Source organism: Gymnoscopelus microlampas (assembly GCF_963454915.1).
Source record: "Gymnoscopelus microlampas genome assembly, chromosome: 6".
NCBI classification, from domain to species: domain Eukaryota; kingdom Metazoa; phylum Chordata; class Actinopteri; order Myctophiformes; family Myctophidae; genus Gymnoscopelus; species Gymnoscopelus microlampas.
The window spans coordinates 14761188-14781438 of NC_139943.1; the positions used below are offsets into that span (position 1 = coordinate 14761188).

At 40.9% G+C, this 20251-nt stretch overlaps 1 protein-coding gene across 6 annotated transcripts in view; it reads left to right on the forward strand.

Annotated features, from left to right (window-relative positions):
• The window catches only part of LOC311047693 (CUGBP Elav-like family member 2), a 30703-nt gene extending 12721 nt beyond the window's left edge, over window positions 1-17982 (forward strand). For 2 of the 6 annotated variants that reach the window (XR_014601035.1, XR_014601039.1), the window contains exons 4-15: window positions 2357-2405; window positions 3466-3486; window positions 6138-6272; window positions 7374-7453; window positions 8682-8843; window positions 8930-8993; window positions 10716-10832; window positions 11625-11744; window positions 11990-12163; window positions 12390-12533; window positions 13232-13412; window positions 14336-17982. Coding sequence is in view for 1 of the 6 variants with exons in the window: in XM_084060492.1 (XP_083916618.1) it covers window positions 2357-2405; window positions 3466-3486; window positions 6138-6272; window positions 7374-7453; window positions 8682-8843; window positions 8930-8993; window positions 10716-10832; window positions 11625-11744; window positions 11990-12163; window positions 12390-12533; window positions 13232-13359 (1194 nt within the window). In the remaining 5 variants the exon portion in view is untranslated. Of the gene's footprint in view, window positions 1-2356; window positions 2406-3465; window positions 3487-6137; window positions 6273-7373; window positions 7454-8681; window positions 8844-8929; window positions 8994-10715; window positions 10833-11624; window positions 11745-11989; window positions 12164-12389; window positions 12534-13231 lie in introns of all 6 variants that reach the window. The other 4 variants (XR_014601037.1, XR_014601036.1, XR_014601038.1 and 1 more) reach the window with 4 other exon arrangements.
• Window positions 17983-20251: the final 2269 nt, after the last annotated feature.

Here is a 20251-nt window from a genome sequence, read left to right on the forward strand (position 1 = left end):
CCTGTCCTTATGAATCATATATGCACAACTACATTTTTATTCCCCAAAAGTTGAAACGGATTGAGAATTTAGGTCAGCTAACAATAGTCCAGCAAAAAAAGAGCATTGAGTTCTCTCAATTTCTTAACCTGATACATGGAGATTAAAGCCCAGTCGACTGGAACAAGTGCAATTGCTTGTTAAACCTCTACAAATCTGTCCTGCCTGTTGCTGATTGAAAATTACTCTACTCCCAATCAATTAAATGAATACCATACAACCCCAGCTCTCAATTAAATCAATAGCCAAGTCTATTGGAAAAGGAGCCACTGTCAATGAGGTTAGGTACCAGCATGTACTAACATGTTCAACCGGGTTGATAAATGAGTGTAGCAGGCTGCACATACAGAACTACTTCTCACTGGAGCAGCATCAATCAGCCAGGCATTTCAAATAAAGTCTAGCTTGATGCCCCCCCCCCCCCAGTCCCTAGTCATGCTGTTACTGGCATTGACTGCAGTTGAGTGGGTTCGGCCCGCACGTCAGTGGAAAAGCTCGTCTCTGTCGCTCCCTCTCACTCCTCGTTGGTGCTTCTCTCTCTTTCCCTCCCTCTCTCTCCTTGGCCAGTGATGCTCACCAGTACCCATACCGAGCAAGCCATCTGTCTTTTTCTCTTAGTCTTTGTCAAAAACATGGGAAAAAACGAAGGTGAAACAAAAGACCCAGCAACCCACATTTCATAACTGCTGTCTCCCAAGCCTCTTCACTTCATAGCACTTGGATACATTTCTCCTTTTGCTTTGTGTCACGTTTTGTCACAGCAGGTGAGCACAGTGGATGTAAAAGCTGGTGTTGTAGATTCACTTCCACGTATGTAATCAGAGGATCTGGAGAAAGTGCCAGGGAGAATAAATCTTAAGGCTGGGAGACATCGTGATTTTTCTGTCCATAGCTAAGATTTGCCCCACCTTCTTCTGTCTGGTTGTGGGGTGGGTTTACATGGGGTGAAATAAAATTGTTATCCTTGTCTCCCTTATTATAAGATATAAACACTTATTGATCCCCGGGGGGAAATTCAGGTGTCATAGCAGTAAGAGTGAAACACAGGAATGGATAAGACCCAGGAGCCAATAATAAATAAAATAGCTACTCTTACGGTTCTGACACAATAAATCTGCACTGGGTCTCTGAATGAATGGATTAACATATGTAAAGTCCCTCAATAAATCTTAGGGTGTATATGATGAATACATGATGCCTAAATCGGTTGTGAGTAATTTAGTATAAAATCTATTTACATAGTTGATGCCTCTATTCGCTGGGAAAAAATCTACCTTGCTCCGAATAAACATTGTGTCGCTTTATCGTGCATAATATTCATGTTCTGTGTGGATACACTCATGACACAAACAACAGTTCAAAAATATATATTTTTATCGTGAATTAATGATGCCCCCGGTGTGTAAGGACACTGTATGTACACTGCCAACAGACTTCAACAGTGAGTATATCTGGGTAATCATTTTAGAAGCAGGACGAAGGCAGCTTGTGGGTGAACGATTTCTGTTAAAGGGATCTCATGAAGATGAGGGATGTTGACAGGAGTAGGACTAATCGATAAATGCAGTCACAAGCCTACACTACAGAAAGAAGTGAAATTGGATACTAGAGGATTTAATTCACCAGCATCCACTAGTATACGGCCTCTGTCGAAGGTGGCTTAAATGAGCAGTGATAGTATGAGGTGAGAATAAACGAGAGGTTCAGGGGAGAGATGGAGGTGTGTGTGTGTCTAGGGGCAGTCGGAGGACGCAACAGAGTACTTTAAGATAAAGGAGCTCTGCATCTGTGTTGGTATACTGTAAAATCCTGAATGTTAATTTATTAACACTCAGGATTTTACTGTGTAGTGTCTGGACTAGCCAGCGCTGACAGACGTGGTATTAACCCAGTGGTTCCCAACCAGTGTGCCGTGAGACAATTCCAGGTGTGCCTTGGGATTATGTGAAAACCACACATTCTTGCAATATATACTATACAAAAAGTTATAAATAATGTTTTTATTTGCAGTATCAGTACTTTGTGCACACCCATTTCCCAATGCAGAGGGAAGTGAATTCTCTGACCTAAAAAAAAGAAAGCATATGCATTCAATTTAAAATAAAATTTCACATATTTTCTGTGATGTAGATTGTAGATTGGCTATTTTTGCTTATTTTTAAAAGGCTTAAGTGATTAACCTTTGAGTTTGGCATTAGTACATAAACATTTACAGACTGATAAGTTTGTAACACATATAACACAGATTTTGCGCTGGTGTGCCTTGGGCACAGTTCGAAAACCACCGAATTAACCATTCATTTGCCTTGTCCACCAGATGCATCATCCCATCCAGATGAAACCTGCCGACAGCGAGAAAACAACTGGTGAGTGACATCATTGCAGATGGGGTGTGACACCCAGTCAATGTGTGTGTCAGGGTCGAGGTGGGGGGGGGGTATTGGGCTAATGTCCAACGTGAACTTCCTCAGCGAGATTAAACATTTCGCAGAGACGAAAGGGTGTCTTTTCAAAGGGAGATAATCCTGTTGTGATGTCCCACTACTTGAAACGAGATATGTCGGCCCGAGCAACACTTAGGTCAGGGAATGTGCGGCAGTAAACAATTTCTGTATGGTGTAGAAGGATTAAGGGCTTTGCAAAGGCTGTTGGGGGAACAGAGGAGAGCAGGTACAGAGGATCTAACGGAGAGAGTAAGTGGATGATAAAGCAGTCATTTGTCATAGAGGGCTAGAGACTAAGGGGAAGGAAGTGGATGAAGACGGAAGGTGAGGAGGTAAATTGTAGGAGATACCGAGGAGTATTTTTCATTAACATTTCTCAAGTATGAGTGAAAGTATTTTATAATAGTGATGTGGTTTTTAGTTTTTCCATTTTAGCTTAAAGGTATACTGAGCAGGATTTCCCCCTTTTTTTTTTAAATGGCATAAACCACAAGACAAACCCATCTTAAAATATGGGTCTTGGGGAAAAGAATATCAACTCAATTATGTGACATGGTTAAAAAAAGGGATTAGAAAGAGACCACTTATAGGTGCTTTACATCATATAACATCCTTAGCAATGCTGAGGATAATGAAGAATTGCTTCAAAACATTAATAATACATGGAATAATGATCTTGGTACAGTAGATGCTAAACTCAAATGGAATGGATGTTTACAACGCACATATAAAATTACCACTAATGAAAATCTAAGACTAATCCAGGATAAACTACTGACAAGAATGTACACTGGAGATAAGATGAATACATTTGATTCCATGTCCTCTGACAGATGTTTAAAATGTTGCACACAAAAGGACTCTCATACATGCCTTCTGGTATTGTTAGAAAGACTTTGGAGAATTTTACATTTCTTTTTTTACATATAAACTGTAAATGCACATTTGTTTACACCTATGATTTGTCTTTTTCAAAATATAGACGAAATGAGACATCCATCAGGTAGGCAAATTCTTTTTTTCATCTTGAGTATATACAAAAACTGTTATTGCAAAACTGGAAAAATAAAGCACCTTCCCTTCAAAATTGGAAATCACTAATGAAATATTATTTGAGTATTGAGAGAACAATGGCGGAGGACAGTAATAAAGAAAAACAATTTAATGAACTGTGGAGATCAATTTATGAGGCACTGTAGGTGGAGTGGAGCTGCCGATTCACCCTGCACTTGAAACCCTAAGGAACCTAGTGTGTGTGTGTGTGTGTGTGTGTGTGTGTGTGTGTCTTTTCCCTTGTGTGTGTGTGTGGGTGGGCAGGAACACATGAGTGTGGAGGGGGGTGCACTTGTTATGTTTGTGGTATAGGTAACCTGTGTGTGTGTGTGTAGGCGTATGAGTGAGGGAGAGAGTCTGAGCACGAATGCGTATGCATGTATGAGGATGGTGTGAAGGAAAAAACCTAAGGTGGGTGGAGTCACAATGTCACCGCTAAAATCTAAATGTGTAATGTTTTGAGAAACCAATCCCTTGTCCCTCCTTGATTTTAGTTTGACTGTCTATGGTTTTGAATAGTAAGAAGCATGTTGTACCTTGTACTAATTCACTCAATAAAAAAATAAATTGTATACGCAGATCTATGTCAATTATAAATGTTTTTAGTGATTACGCTGGAGGGCGCTCTTCGCCAACCTATGAATGATGCCTTGACTGCGAGGGAACGATGAAATTGGAAATTACGTCATCCCCTTAACTCTTTAACTGCCAGAGTGTATACATAAAAAAACTCACCGACTGCCAGAGATTTTTCCATTTTCTTACCTTTTCAAGTAGTCACAGAATATTTATCTCCAGTATGGTTGCTAATCACAGAGGGTTTCACTATGCTTCCGCCCCCCCAAAACATTTAAATCGCGACCTCCCATTCGCTTTTATACGCCTTTTGAAAATAACATGTCTCGGCGAAAAATACATGGTAAAAAATGCAGCATTTTTAAGTAATAGTTACCCAGGAAATGAATGGAGCAGCAAATCTTCGGATTGCGTTATCTCTGGTTCTGTGCAGCGTTAAATTTGACAGCAAATTTTGATTTAGTCTTTTGAATAACACACCATTTAGTTTTAGTCCTACTTTAGTCTTCTGAAAATGTTAGTCTTCGTCTAGTCGACTAAATATCAAAAACCTTAGTCTTTTGGTCTTAGTCGACTAGGCTTGCAAACTGCTAGCCTAGCTACTTAGCCTTCCAGCACAGATGGTTTGCGATGCATGGGAAGCGCGTGTTTTCCTTACAAGCCCTGCCACGAAGCCCTTTAGTCACTTGCTGTCCCACACGGGCGGTGCTTAGAACCCCGCATGGCTGGGGCTTGTAAGGAAAAACATGTTCTCCCCTTTCATCTTTCAGCTAAAGATATGCTGGATCACTGTATTTAATAAATAACGCACCTGTGATTGATATAAGCTGATCTAAGGAGTCTGCTGAACGGAAATCAGCCAATCGAAATCATGGAATGGGACTAGCCGTTTTAAAATGGTGGTTTGATAACCATTTAGCCAGTTTCAACGCCACTGTACCAAAGGGGAATGGGATGTAAAATGCGAAGAGGAAGGAAAGCTGTAGCTTAAAGTGTTTCTAGGCAAGTTCAGAGATCAAAAAAAAAAATAACTGTTGTCAAACACCGCCACTCCCCTCCCCCCCTCCTCATCAGCAGTTCGTTTCCCCAACCACCAGGGAGTGACGCAGGGGGGACTTCTGAACGGGCCATGCCGAAAATGGGTTGCTTTATTCGGATACAATGCGTGTCACTGCCCTCCCCTGCCGGTTCTCTGAATTTGTATTTTTAAATAGGCTCTGTCATGATAAATTGACCACATATATGAAGTTAAACAACTTAATTCTATCCAAACGATATCTTAAAAGTAAATTCCGTGCCTCAAAGAAGTTTGAGAGTTTTTAAAACCGAAAGTATAAAAAGTAAAAGCAGCGCAACAGAAAACAATGGCGGCTCGTTCCATTTTTTTTTGTCGGCTGCCCTCGGTTCCATTCGGTTTCACTCGAACAGTTGACACGGACACGCACATGCGTGCGTTTCATTTACGTCCCGGACAAACACAAACGGTAGGGAAAATACGGATTTCAGAAAGAGGACTTTTTCAATGCAGGAAAACACCCCAGCATCATTATATAGTGGCTGATGAGAGGGGGAAAAATGCAATATATATATATATATATATATATATATATATATATATATATATATATATATATATATATATATATATAATTTTTTTTATTTTATTTTTCAATGTAGGCTTAATGTTGCCTAGAATCCCTTTTAAACGCAACTCATGGCGAGTTGTGTTTAAACTCGACTAATTGCAGATTGCTACTCAGTTGGACTCGATGAACTGGCTGAATGCACTCTTTCAAGAGGCTGTGTTTCATTCATGCCGATTGCGTATTCGTGGCCAGTTATCCACCCAATACCGGCATCAGTATTAGTGCACTATGAGATTTGTACAACAAGCTGGCACTTTCTAAGCAGAACATGTGACATTGTGACGAGGGGTGACAATGTTTAGCCTCCTATAGTTAGCATGGTCATGCCAACTATAGGAGGCTGTGCACTATAATCCTATCACTCATGCCTATTTTCCAGCGGTGGAAGACAGAAAACTCTTCATCGGAATGGTGTCGAAGAAATACGGCGAGAACGAGGTCCGAATGATGTTCGGATCTTTCGGACAGATCGAGGAGTGCCGAATCCTCCGGGGACCAGACGGACTGAGCAGAGGTAAGTGCTCCCTTAAACGTTGCCGCTGTCCTCCGAACACCTGACCACCACCGCCATCTGCGTAGCGCACCAGTCGCACATTTCATCAAGTATTATTAATAATACAGGGCCTGCCGTCATTCCCTTTTTATTTCTCACCCTGCTTCCTCCCCACCTATCCCCCATTTTCTATTCGAGTGCTATTCGCCGCATCTGGAACCCACTTTACCATTCCACTCCCATAGTACACTGTGCTTTACCTCCAGCGGTACTCGGGCGAGGGCCGCGGCACTTGATGCCCGGAACAATGAGCCGTCACCTTGGCAACCCCTGGTTGCTGGTGTTCCGTGGGCTCAGCTGGCAGCTCCTCATTTTCTGCCCCCTCCATCACACTCCACAAAACCTGGAATTAGCCTGCTGCAGCATCCCATGAGCTAGCTAACTGTGCCGCATAAGACGCCATGATAGTGAGTGCTGCGAGCTCGTTTTGGATGTGCACAAAAAATAAAAAATAATAATCCTCCTCCGGAGACTGACTGTTACAGCATGCCTCAGGCCCGCCTCTATAATGAGCCCTTGTTCTGGTTAACGACCATGTGATAAAGCTGTAATTTCAAGTCGATCAGACACCGTATGACATTAATATGTTAAGTATCTATATACTTAATCTATATATATATATATATATATATATATATATATATATGTATATGTATATGTGTATATGTGTATATATATATATATATATATATATATATATATATACGGTCATCTGAAGCCTTTCGTGTGAATTTATGTGTTTGTGTTACATGTGTACATAATCACATTCATTGTCTCATCGTGTCACCATATGTACAAAGCTCTCTCTTTCTGGGTGGTGTTTTTATCCGTCGATCACCGTTACTGTGCTCATGTGACTGTTGTTACTGTTATTCTTTGTCGTGTTCTTTCTTCATGTGCTAACCAGTGAGGGCGGTTTGTGTGCTTGGGAGTTGCCATTCTTTGTACAATGTGTTGTTTTTTGGGGTTCATAACGAGTTGTCCAAACCTTTTTGTCTTGTTTTTGTTTCTTCTTGTCCCTCCCTCCCTTCCCCTCTCCTATTGTTCCCCCCTCCCCTACAGGCTGTGCGTTTGTCACTTTTGCTACCAGGGCAATGGCACAGAATGCAATCAAAACCATGCATCACTCTCAGACTATGGAGGTACTGTACCCCTTAGCACCTACTTCTCACCCCCTCCCCCCTCCTCTTCCTCCTGAACATGCTGCTGCCCCCCTGTGTTGGAAAGACTCAACGCAGAAGACATTCATTCTCATAGAGCATGACTCATTTCCAAAGCCACTTGTTAATTATAAAAACAAAACTTGAAAAATTGCCCATCATAGCTGCTTGCATAGCAGTGAATTCAGTGCTAACAAGACGGGGCAAGAATTGCCTTGATTTTCCTTATTTTGAGCTGTGTATTGATTTGGAGAACACACCTCTGGGCCACCTCAGCCTCCCATATTAAATCCATGTTTAGGACCACAGGGAAAAGAGACCGCTCCCATTGAATATAGGTTAACAAAGACATTAGCCGAGACAGCAGCGACTGTCCTATTTGATTCCTCCTGAAACTAGGTCCGCGTCCTCGAGTTATTCGGTGGAGTCTTTCAGGAAGTGGAGCACGAGTAACTTGACTGCTAGCAGGTCAGAGGCTCCCCAGTGAAGCATTGGACCACGTCTAATTAGGAGCCCAACCAAACATAACATGAAGCTTCCCAGATTAAAAGGGGGCCCCAGCGGTGCTGGCACCTTTCCCGTCCCTATACCATTACTTCCCTGATGCCATGGGAGGTGCTAGTGTTGCAAAAGCCATTTTCCCTGTCAAGCCTGTCCCCTGTCTAGCACTCAACTCACAAGAGACTCTACACCGCATGTTCGTCCGTGAGTCCGTCTGATCAATATGTGGCTATCTGTTTGTGAGTTATGGTGCAATATGTTTTGTTGTTTTATTCCTTACAAATGTCTTTCTTTGTCTGCTGATTTGACATGTCTTTGTTTAATTGTCTATGTTTTAAGTCATGTCTCCATCTCCTGTCTGCTTGTGTGTGTGGACTGGATTCAGATCCTCCCAATGCGTAAAAAGTTCTGTAGCAATGTCTGCAGCATTGTCCCATGCTCCTTTTTTGGAATGTGATGTGGCTTGGCGATGCATGGCAGTTGTCCTGTATATGTTAGCTTGAATATGAATGCAATACAAACATTAAAACATGACCTAATCATAAGGCTTAGATGATCCCTCTATTTTGTTTTACAAAGAAACCCCCCTAAAATTAATGCATTCTTGTATTGCTAATAATGAGGGTAAAGCGGAATGCATTTCTATTTCTATTGAGCGGGCCTAACCTAAACTACTCTCCCATCCCTCCTTCCCTCATCCCTGCCACAGGGCTGCACCTCCCCCATGGTGGCGAAATTTGCAGACACACAGAGGGATAAGGAACAGAGGCGACTGCAGCAGCAGCTAGCACAGCAGATGCAGCAGCTCAACAGCGCCTCCACCTGGGGAAACCTGGCAGGCTTGGGGTCTCTCACTCCACAGTACCTGGCAGTAAGTGGAAGATGCTCACTCCCTCAAGTGCCTTTTTCTCTCTGATTCCTGTACATGATGTTAACTGTCTTTCTTGCCTTTTACAGTTGCTCCAACAGGCTACATCCTCTAGCAACCAGGCTGGTTTCAGTGGCATGCAGAGGCTAGGAGGTGGGTCATTTTTATTTGGGTTCTTAAGATGTATTTTCATCTAACACACTTTTCCAAGGTAACAACCATGTGACTGGGTGTTCCACATACCCATAGTTCTACTGTTGCCAAATCACATCACTCTTTAATGAGATCATCAGTACTTCAATCAGTGTTGCTATTCTAGGGCTTTGTGGTCTCCTTAGGACAAATCACTCAATGCATCAACAAGACTTTATCACATTACTGACTTAGTGGAGCAGAAAGTGACGAGATCTGCTCTGACTTCAAAGGAAGAAATGTCAGGCTTATCGCAGCTGCCAAATCGTTGCTGTTTTAGTTTGGTCTTTTTCAATTCAAACGATTGTGAGCAGAGGATCTTTGGATTTAGCTAGCCTTGGATCAAGACTATCATAGATGTATTTTATTGAGTCTGACTTTTACTTTCATATCTATGATAGTCTTGAGCTTTACCCCCCAATTGTCACTGGACATCTGTGCGGAAAGCCCGTACTTCTCCGTACTTGTACCCAAAAAACATATAAAGTGCTGTAGCCCCGGATGTTAACTCGACATTAGCAACACGTGTGCGCTGCATTAGCCCGTATTCTTCAATAGATGTGTGTTTTAATATTGTCTGTCGGATTCTGTCGGAAGTTCTCTTTATTCCTCAATGGGCGGTAGTGACGGGGCGCATCCGGTGAAAGCCGGTATTATACTTAATGTAAACGGAAGTAAATGAAGGGGGAAAAGGGCACGTTCAGGCACAGACGGGACTAAAACGTATACAGTATCTATTGAAAAATATATAATAAATACATACTAATACAGTGCACAAAGATTCCATAATTGCTTTTATCAAGGCAAAATTGATTTCTTGACTTTGACTGTACACAGACAATGATAACAAGAAAAGTAATAGTTTAGAGTAATTAAATAATGCTCATATTGTGGTATAAATCAGAGTGCTGTGGGGATAACAGGGTTTCAGCAGTATATTTCTTCAATATTGCTTGTGTAACATTGATGTTAGGCAAATCGGTTTATGTTTATGCTGTGCAACTATTTGATGTGGGACCGCTACATAGTTAAGCAACAGGCACTGTTGAGCATGGTGAATTGAGGCAAGTTACCCAAGCTTATACGTAATGTTTGAAATAAGCGCACAGTCAGACCAATTTAACTTGCTAATGGTTTTGTTCAAACTTTTATGGCCTATTTTAACTTTTATATATTATACTATACTATGATTGTGTCCTGTGAAAAAACAAGCTCGGTGTTGCATCACAATGTTTTTTTTTTTTATTTAACCTTTATTTAACCAGTAAAAAACACATCTCTTTTACAAGTGGGAACTGGCCAAGGGGCAGATTAAAAATGTCACATCACTGCTAAAACAAACAGTACAAATCAGTACAACAGTAATATTAATACATCCATGACTCACAGGAACCTTAAAACAAATCTCCTAGTGAAACTAAAACATTTTTTTACTCAGCTCAACCAAACCAAGTAACCTACCAGGAAATTAATCCAATTATTACATGTAGCAATGTGTCGTGAGCTTTTATTGGATTTCCTCTATTTTTGAAAGATCGTGAAAATGTTCACCTATTTTGACAAGCTTAAAATGGGGGTTCCAGGTTGAAAGTGCTTAACTAGTGTGAAACTACCGTTGACCTGTGCTGGAATAAAGTTTGATCATAGATATTGTGGGCTGACCTCTCGTTCCTTCCCCCTCAGGTGTGAACACCCTGCAGCTGCAGAACCTGGCCACGATAGCTGCTACCATGGCTGCAGCCCAGACCTCTGGTAATGCCTCCATGTCTGCCAATTCCATGTCTGCTCTGACTAGTTCAGGTAATTTAAGTGTTTATTTGCAACATATGTAATTTGGCAGACGCTTTTACCCAAAGCACCTTATAGATCTAAATTATTTTAAATCATTGGTGACCCACAGTGGAAAGCAGACCGTTTTTATCATTCATGCCTTTACTTTTATTGTCAACTGTGCCAGTGCTCATTCATTTCCAGTTGTTCCCTCACTTCTTCTGTGGTAACATTCTCCCTGCTATTTGGTTTGTGCTACCCACTTCATTTTTCACTTTCTTTTCTCTGCTTTGTGTCATAATAAGCATGTGCAAATAAACCAAATGAAGACCTAAATACTGCTCCCTCTGAACTGTTCAAAGCTGCATTTACCTCTCCCATTTTCATTACACTCAGCCCCAAACACACTCCAACCCTCCCTCTATCAGCTGTCTGCTGCCTAACAGCCCTTGGCCATCCCTCATTTATTTTATGGGAGTTAATCACCCTCATAAAGATTTTTTGACGAGAGATCCAATTCCCGTTTAGTCTGTGTAAATACACATTGGCTCCCTCCGTCTGAGTTCAGCATATTGGCTGCTGCGGTAATGACCCCTCTTCATTAAGAGACAGATTTCTCTCTGCCCCTGCCTGACTGCTGCTGTGTCATCCAGTCATCATAACCTTAAAGCCACATGTATACTTCGTAATACAATACGACGGTGTCGCTTGCTGAAAAGAACTGATCTTCAAGCTTGTTCGTGGTAGAGCGCCAAATTTTGGAATACTACAGAGAGTCGGGAACATAGCCTGTGGTAACCTGTGCTGTGCTGTCCCCATCAGCTGGTACGATGTCCAGCAGTTCTGCCATGAATACCCTTGCATCTCTGGGCAGCCTGCAGGGTCTCACTGGGACGTCTATGGGCCTCAACAACCTCAACAGTCTCACTGGCAGCGTCAGTGGTAAAGGATCTCCTCAGTAGCTGCTAGTGTAAAAAAGTAGCTTCTACCAAACATTGCTGTTAACAATACTAACTACTACAATGAAACATAACCCCCCTCTTGTTTAACAAAAGTATGCTTTGCATGGCATTTGACTATTGCTTAAATAAATGTTAAACGTTTCAAAATGTCTTGCTTGGTTACTATTGAAAATACTTGTGTTCTGGGTGTGTAATGGATCCATTTTCTCTGTTTTTGTTTGGCAGGTTTTGGGGCCACGAATGGGGGCCTAGGTTCGATGGCCAACGGTTCAGGAGCCAGCTCCATGGACGCCCTGACCCAGGCCTACTCAGGGATGCAGCAGTACACAGCCTCCGCCCTGCCCAACCTCTATAGTCAGACTCTGCTGCAGCAGGCTGCTGCTGGCAGCCAGAAGGAAGGTCAGCTGCTTTGTGTCTGCACATGCATACACACAAATCTTAAAACTTTAAATGTGTAGTGTTTATTTGTATTGTCTATCTAAAACACTTGTATGATTAACCTTTTGAAATGATATACATTTATTTGTGTACATAACGTGGTATTCGTTTGTGTACATAACGTGGTATTCATTTAACTAAATGATGTCTGAACTCATGTATCCATCTTTCCTGCTTATTATTGCAGGGCCAGAGGGGGCAAATCTGTTCATCTACCACCTCCCCCAGGAATTTGGGGACCAGGACGTCCTGCAGATGTTCATGCCTTTTGGAAATGTGGTCTCTGCCAAAGTCTTCATCGATAAACAGACCAATTTGAGCAAGTGCTTTGGTATGTAGATATTGACTTGGTGTATGGCTGAAATGAATCTGAACTGGTATTGTTGGTCTCTGCATTGCTCACAATAATAGTTTCCTCCTGCATGTTAAAGGCCTTGCAACCTGCCGGGCCGAATTCGTCTACCTGTAGGGCTTGCATGTGGGAAACAATAAACATGCTAGATAAATAATGTTGGATAAGAGCATGAGAGCTTCTGTTAAGCTGATGATGTAGGCTACTTCAAAGTATTACACATGAATTCATTGCAGTGCGTGCCAAACATAAGTACAAATGTGACACTGCTTAACCACTATCCCTATTCTGGGGCAAGTATTCAGTGAAAATGGCACATTTGCAAGCTCACAACACGCTGTGAGCTTGTATATTTGTTGACTTGGTGTAGAGGGAAATACTAGAGTAGTATAGAGCCCTGGAGGACTTCCGTCAACTAAGCATAAACGGTTTAAGTGGTTAATTGGCCCTCCCATTTTTCAATGGTATTTTCCAAATACCCTTTACTCCATAATAGAATTTCCAGATCAATATGTGCTTTTATTTGCACCAGCGCTTTAACTAGGTTTTAAAAGGGCTCCCAGCAGCAGAGGAGCTTAGCAAGCCAATCGCAGCGTGTGTCATCATAATTTATGTACATGGTACAATCTGGCCAGGCACACATCTTTACCCCTCTTCTATCCCCCTCTGTCCCACAGGGTTTGTCAGCTATGACAATCCAGTGTCAGCGCAAGCTGCCATCCAAGCCATGAACGGCTTCCAGATCGGCATGAAGAGGCTCAAGGTGCAACTCAAACGCTCCAAGAATGACAGCAAGCCCTACTGATCCTGGCCTCAGGGCCTCTCCCCCTCCCCAGCTCTCATGTTAGCCCTGCTAGGGTAAGTTCACCCTCAAGCCAAGGTTAGAGACTCCCTGGGGTGGGACAAGGGGCTTCTCTGAACCCACACCCACCACTGGAGGGAGACTCTTGATCTGTTCTTTAAGAAAAAGAGGACAAAATAAAGATGTTCCTTCCACTTTTGTTTTTACAAACTGTAATCCCATTTCTTCAGTTTCAACATGTAATTTGGTTCATGTTAAATGTTTTAATTTATAATTATTTATGACTATCACTGGAGCCAGTGTTTGATGGGAGGTTTTGTGTAATGTGTTGAAAGGGGAGCATCAGGTTTATTTTTCCATACCATTTCATTGCCTTCCAGTCATGCTAGACAGGTTGACTAAGGATCTGTTTTTCTATATTTTTTTTTTTTACTTGATGGAAGCCAGTCCAATTGGTGTCCAAACCCAGAGCTGCAGTCCTTGTTTTGGCCTTAGTCTGTCTTGTTCATTTGTTTGTCATCCGTAATATGTGAAAATCCTTTGCACTCTACCCTCAATCTTAACTACCAACTTTATCTTCTTACCCCCCCCCCCCTCTCTAAGCCATGTTAAGCTAGGCTACCTCTTTCTCTGCTTCTCGATTAACGTCTTCTTCCAATCATTCCATCCATCCGCCAAGTCTCACAAGGGACTGGTCCCAGATGGATCTTTTTTTGGGTGCCAAGTATAATATTCGTGCATGCTGGAGAGTCTCTACCATACATCTGGTGGTGTCGCTTCCTTAAATCTTTGTATTGTTTTTGTGTGTATGTGGGTGAAGCGTCACCACTGTCCTTAATGGTGATTGGCATTGTTTTTTGTTGGTTGTGCCTCATGTTTGAAAGGTTCTTGTGCTGTGGCCCTAACTTTCTCTCCCTCTCTCTCCTCTTTCTATTTTCTCTCTCTCCCTTTCTTCCTTCTGTGTTTTTCTTCCTTTTAGAACAAATCTCCATGCCTGTTTGCTCATCATTAGCCTAGCATGTCTTCATGGTGTTGAAAGCCAAGCCAAACTCCTGGCCTCATCATCCCACCATTGTCTGTGATGTCTCTCTAAGCTCGCCTGACCAATATCTGGCCATCCACTGACCCTTGACCTTAGCTCAACCTGATTTCTGCATGTATATTCCTTTGTCTTGGTTTCCTGTATAAAAAAATGTGACAGGCGGGAGGGAGGTCAAGCCAATCAATGTGAAAACTTACCTACGCTCAATTAATTTGAGACTTTTTTCTTTCTTTTTTAAGCAAAAATATTTTTAAAGCCTGTGGGATTTCTTTTTTATTTTTAAGTTTGCTAGTTTTCTTATGTTGCTTGCTTTTTACCTCTCTCAGTAAAAAGTTCACTTGAAAGTTGAATACAGGGATTGGCACACAGCTGTGCTATTTGGTGCCATTAGCAATATGTTGGCTTCTAAAATAAATGATACAGACCACTTTCCAACACTTTTAAAAGTCTGACCAGAAAACCCCTCAGTGATCTGTAATGGTTTCTACATTTTGCGGGCAGTGTAAAGTTTTTCACCAAGGCTGTTATAAAAAAAGAAAAAAAAATTAAAAAGAAAAAGTGTATTCTGTTTTGTTTTTTGTTTTCTTTGTTTTGTTTTTCATTATGAAAATAAGTGTATTTACCTATTTTTTCCTTTTTGAAAATATTGACGGCACAATAAAAGGTACATTTGCTCTGTCTAGAGAAATGACTACCTACATGAGTCAACTTTTGTAGAACTGATTCACAAATAGACAATCTGTGGTTTAAAATGCACACTTAGATTACCTATATTTTATACCATTGAATCTATAGAGGTTTAACTAACAGAAACCCAGGCAAACTTTGGGTTTTTTGTAGATTATGTTGTAATGTCATCTATGTTGAGGGGGGAGGGGGGGTCTTAAGCCTATCACATTTTTAAAGAGGACTAAAATAAGTTTGCTTGATCAACACAGCCTTTAAGTGTAATTTCTAGTCAAATAAATGCATTCTTGCTCTCTGCGTTAGTTGTGATTTTAACTTCTGGAAAGAAAAAAATGTCCTTTTGTTTTGAAGCATCATTTATGGTCACATCTTGAGTATATAGGCTATTTTCTTTCCTACTTTAAGAAAAAAATCAATTTGGTGTTAATTCTTATGGTACGTCTTGTTAAATTTTGGTGAATTTCTTGTTAACTTGATTAATGGATGTTTCACTTTGGTTTAGTATGGATGCCACATATTGGAAGATAATTATTTACAATGTTAATTACATAGATGCCAGACAATGTTTTTCTGTTGTAAGTGCCCATGTGTCAAACTCGGTTACGTTCAAAACAATTATTTTTCTTGTGATAGTACCCAATTTTCCTCGCACAGAGACTAACCTTTTTATTTTGTTTTTGTGACACCAAATGTGGGAGCCCCTGAAGAAGAGATCACTTGGGACACAAGACACAATCTGTGGGTCTCTGCACATTTCATATGTATACTGTATAAATACACTTACACCAAGTACATAGACATGCACACATACTCTGACTTTTTCTTTGCTGGATAAGTTTATAGTTTGACTTTTAATGGTATGTTTTGGGCATACACCTGGCACAGTACATGTTAAGCCTGTACTAGCAAATCCACCAAAACAGTGTTGGTTTACAAATGCATTCCATTTTTCAACACAAGGTTTACACTGTCTTTATGGGGGTGGAACTCGCTGTTCTGTAAGGTGATATAACCCTGATAACTAACTATATTACATTACCCCCACCCCACCCCCCCCCCCAAAAAAAAAGAAGGGTTCCCAAAAACTGCGTACCTGATGGCGCTAAAAAGTTGTCTACTCAGGGTATTTTTGTGTGATCTGTCACACAAGGGATTAAGACACAAGATGCACAGTTCTCATCTGATACTTTTCTTGGTCTGGATTTTTCTTTTTCTCCACTTAATAAAATTCCAAAATGGTACCAAATTTCAAATGGCACTCAAGGGTGTTGTATAGTTTTCCTTGGTTAGAGCAATGCCAGAGTTAAGCACAATTATGGGGAATGGTCACTTTCGTGTACTGTTGTATAGGTGATTGTATATCCCAAATTACCATGGTACCACTAATTCACTTTTAATATGGGCATGTGCTTTTTTCAGTGTGTTTTTATATCCAAATGCAATACAATATTCAAAGTGCCATATACGTCTAGAAACTGCCTACACATATTATTAGGCCTTGGTTAGAGATTGCTGCAGTTGGCCTTTTTGTATATTTATGCCAGTGTCATTAATCCTCTGTCACCCGTTAGTTTTTTCCCTGCCACTTGTGTGTTCAGTTATTGCTAAATATGTGTTGTGATGTACTGGATTTGAACAAATCAGTCAAGTTTATATAGAGCTACATTAAACTCCCCGAAACCGTTTTAATGGTTAATCCTCTTGTTAGTGAGTGGGAAATATTGGATGTACCATAACCCTTTACGATACAAAACAAGCAATTGATAATTTGTCCAATGTTAAATTTATTAGATAAATATTATAGGAATATCCCTTTCAAGAACAAACTAAAACTTTGGTTAAAGGAACAAAATTAAATTGACCATTCATAAAACATTCATAAAACACTCAACTGACTACAGCTGTATTGTAGCTGTGTCCGGTGTATAGTATAGTAAAGTGTTATGGTAAATTTAAAAGCACAATGTAAAGTACACACTGGTCAGCGCAGGCGGTTGAGACTCCCTTCAGGGGCTTCCATCACAAACACTTCAATCTTAGACACTTTCTGATCACTTTCTTGTGTTCTTTCCTACTTCTTAAAGTGCTATTTTGACTGTGGTAGCTTTGCATCTATAGATATTGTCTTGGTCGAAAAGAAAAAAAAAAGAATCTTGCCCTGTATGATTTTCTTGTCTGATAATAGCTATGAATTAATTCATGTTCCACAATTAATTTGATTGATGTTTGTGTTGTCTTGAGAAAAGCCAAAGTGGGTACATCTTGATGTGATCTGTATACATACGCTAGTTTTCTGTTCAACTTTTTGAACTGTGTGGGATTTTAAAAAATACATGACGAAAACACAGGCTTTCCAATTTCTACAACTGGTTGTTCATATGTATTTTGTACCAGTGGAGCTTTTTATATTGGAAATTAAAGAAAGAAATCTATATTGGAAAAAAATTGTCTGGCCTCTCAATGTGGCCTGGCCTTGACTGGGTCTCGAGTTTGGCCTCTTGGTGGTGCAAGCAATTTTGGTCATTAGTTTTTGTCTAAAATATGCTTGATTTGATTTAATTTACTTGGGTCTCTTAAGTGTTTCTCGATCACTCACTCAGTTTCCTTTTTGGGGGTGGGGATTGGGATCCTCTAAATCGTGGTAAGTTTCATGTTAGTATTGTGCTGTCCACATGGTTCTGTGGTCATCAGGATTTAGACAACTTGTGTGGATAATTGTCTTAGTTTGATAGAAGTTAACTTTTTTTCTTTGGGCTTTGCTTTTACCTGTGTAGAGTTTTCTGTTTTCCCATAGCGGAGTGTGTAGAAGAAAGACTCAATGTTTATTTGGTCAATGTTTGTTCATGTGTGGTGTGTTTCTTTGCCTCTGTCTCCAAATTAAACCATTTCCCCTAATATTGAATGTGTCTTTGTGTGTTGTGTGGTCCTGGTGCCTGTCCAGTGTTGTAAAGACATTTACAAACCCCACCCCACCCTAGTGTGTCATGTCTCCCTAACTTGTTTCTTTCCATTGTGCTTCTCTTTGCTTATTATTTTCAAACAATTGCAGACATGGGGAGCTGTAGGTATATTATTCTAATATACAGTATACTACATGCACCCAGGTGTTGAGGGGATTTGATGTGGGGTTCAGTTGTGAAGGGTGTATGTGTGCCTGAATGATCCAAACCATTTGTCAGGTACAACTAGTTGTACTGTCTGTTTCATGTACACTAAAACAAAATTGTTATTCATATCAACTTGGACAGCACAATCTGTAGTTGCACAGAATCAGAATCTCTTTCCAATCTGATTGGCAAAATAGCAATTCAGATTCTGATTTCTTGGACATGATTGGATCATGTCCAAGAGATTGCTTTATCTTGCCCTTACGTCTAGCGTATTAAAATGAATAAAGCATGTAAACTTTATAATGCTTCAAAATAGCTGTAGAAGTGAGTAGAAAAACAACAGGGTATTATGGTGTGTGCATAGAACAGCTTGCAAAACAGCTGTTTTGTTAATTTAGCAACTGAGAAAGTGTCTCAGTCTATCACAGAATAGTGTTGGTTATCTTTTAATCAGTTCTGGGAGATATTTCTTAACGAGACAAAGAGTCTAAAAGCTTGTGGTCCAGTAAGTTGGTGGCTTGGAGCCATGTCCATTGACACCCCTCAAAGCCCATTCGCAGACATTTCAAAAAGGGGCGGGGCATGTGCCTAGGGGTGTACCAGTCAGTCAGTCGGCAGCTCTAAATCATTTCTGCCCACTCTGCACTCCGTCATCCAGCGTGACCTGGAAATGTTTTGCATTCCAAATGTTAATTTGCTTTTGGAGGAGCTGAGCGTGAGTCGAGAGAAGGCTCTCCAAGCTGTATGGAGCAAGGATCAGTCAATGTACATGAAGTGTAGGCGAGTTTTGTGGAAGTGTTGAGTGGCTATCTATTTTGTTATTGGACAGTGCAGCGAGCGGACCATCCTCTCCTCTGGCTATGGGGTGGAAACTATGCTGTGCCTTGTCGCAGACTTCAAAGGGATGATTTAGAGCAGACGAAACGTTTTATCTGCTCATATCCTAATAATGTAAACATAACGCAATGAGTGCTGATGTGCCGTGACAGACCTGTCACTCTTGGTTCAATGAACCCTAAAGTCCAGTTTATAGACGACATACACAGAAATTACCGTTCACATGCGCAAGGCATCTTTATTGACAAACAAGGGAGATTCCCTGTATACTATGTGAATAAAAGAACAGCAAATTAATGATATTAAAACAATACGACCTGATATATCACGAAGGCAATTCGCTCCACATCTAAGTCCGCAAACAAGTGTTCGGTTGAGCGCCTGGAGAATTCTGAAGTTCTTATCTATTACATTCAGTATATCAACGCTGTGGCTATCAAGGCCTTCCTTCTTACTGGAGCACAGCTACTGTGCTCCACACTCTATAAAGTAAAGGTTGACGGCCCAAGGTTCCACAATGGACCATCAGTGCGTGTCTGAGTGAAAGTGTCCGACTTGATTAAACTGTAAGAGATACGGAAGTGCATTTATGTATATCTGAATAACTCGTGATCAAAGTTACTGAAGCAACAAATGGTTTGATCTTTATTTACACAATCATGTTGTTTGTTGTGCATGGGTGTGGGAGACTGCATGTCAAACAACTCAATTCCCATATTAGAGAGAAATACAGCATCTAATAGAACATGGCATGTGGAGGAAGGAGGAGGCAAGTAGGCAGAAATGTGAGTACTGGAATTTGGCTATTCAGTCCAACCTGTTCAATTCCTCCAGACTCACATCTAATCCTTGCTTCCTCGCTCGGAGCGAGTGAAGGACGCGAGTGGAGGACACAAGGGTGGAAGTTAGAGTATTTAAATTTGGCTAATGACACCTCAAAAGGTCTATTTGAAGACGAAAAAGCAGGAGTTGGTAAGGCCCCCTGGGTTAAAAGTTTAAAGAAATTCTGCCAGGCCGACCACTTGGGAGGCAGAGATTATGTTTTTTGGCTAACCCTTAGATCCGGCGGCCGGCGCTCATTGGATTATCACTTTTTCGACCGGGATAAATTGCAGGTTCAAAACACAATGCCAGACCATAGAAGCAGTCCACTCAGAGGAGTGGTCTGACTATGCTCTGGATCCAGGCTAAGAAACATGATTTATCTTTCTACCAAATG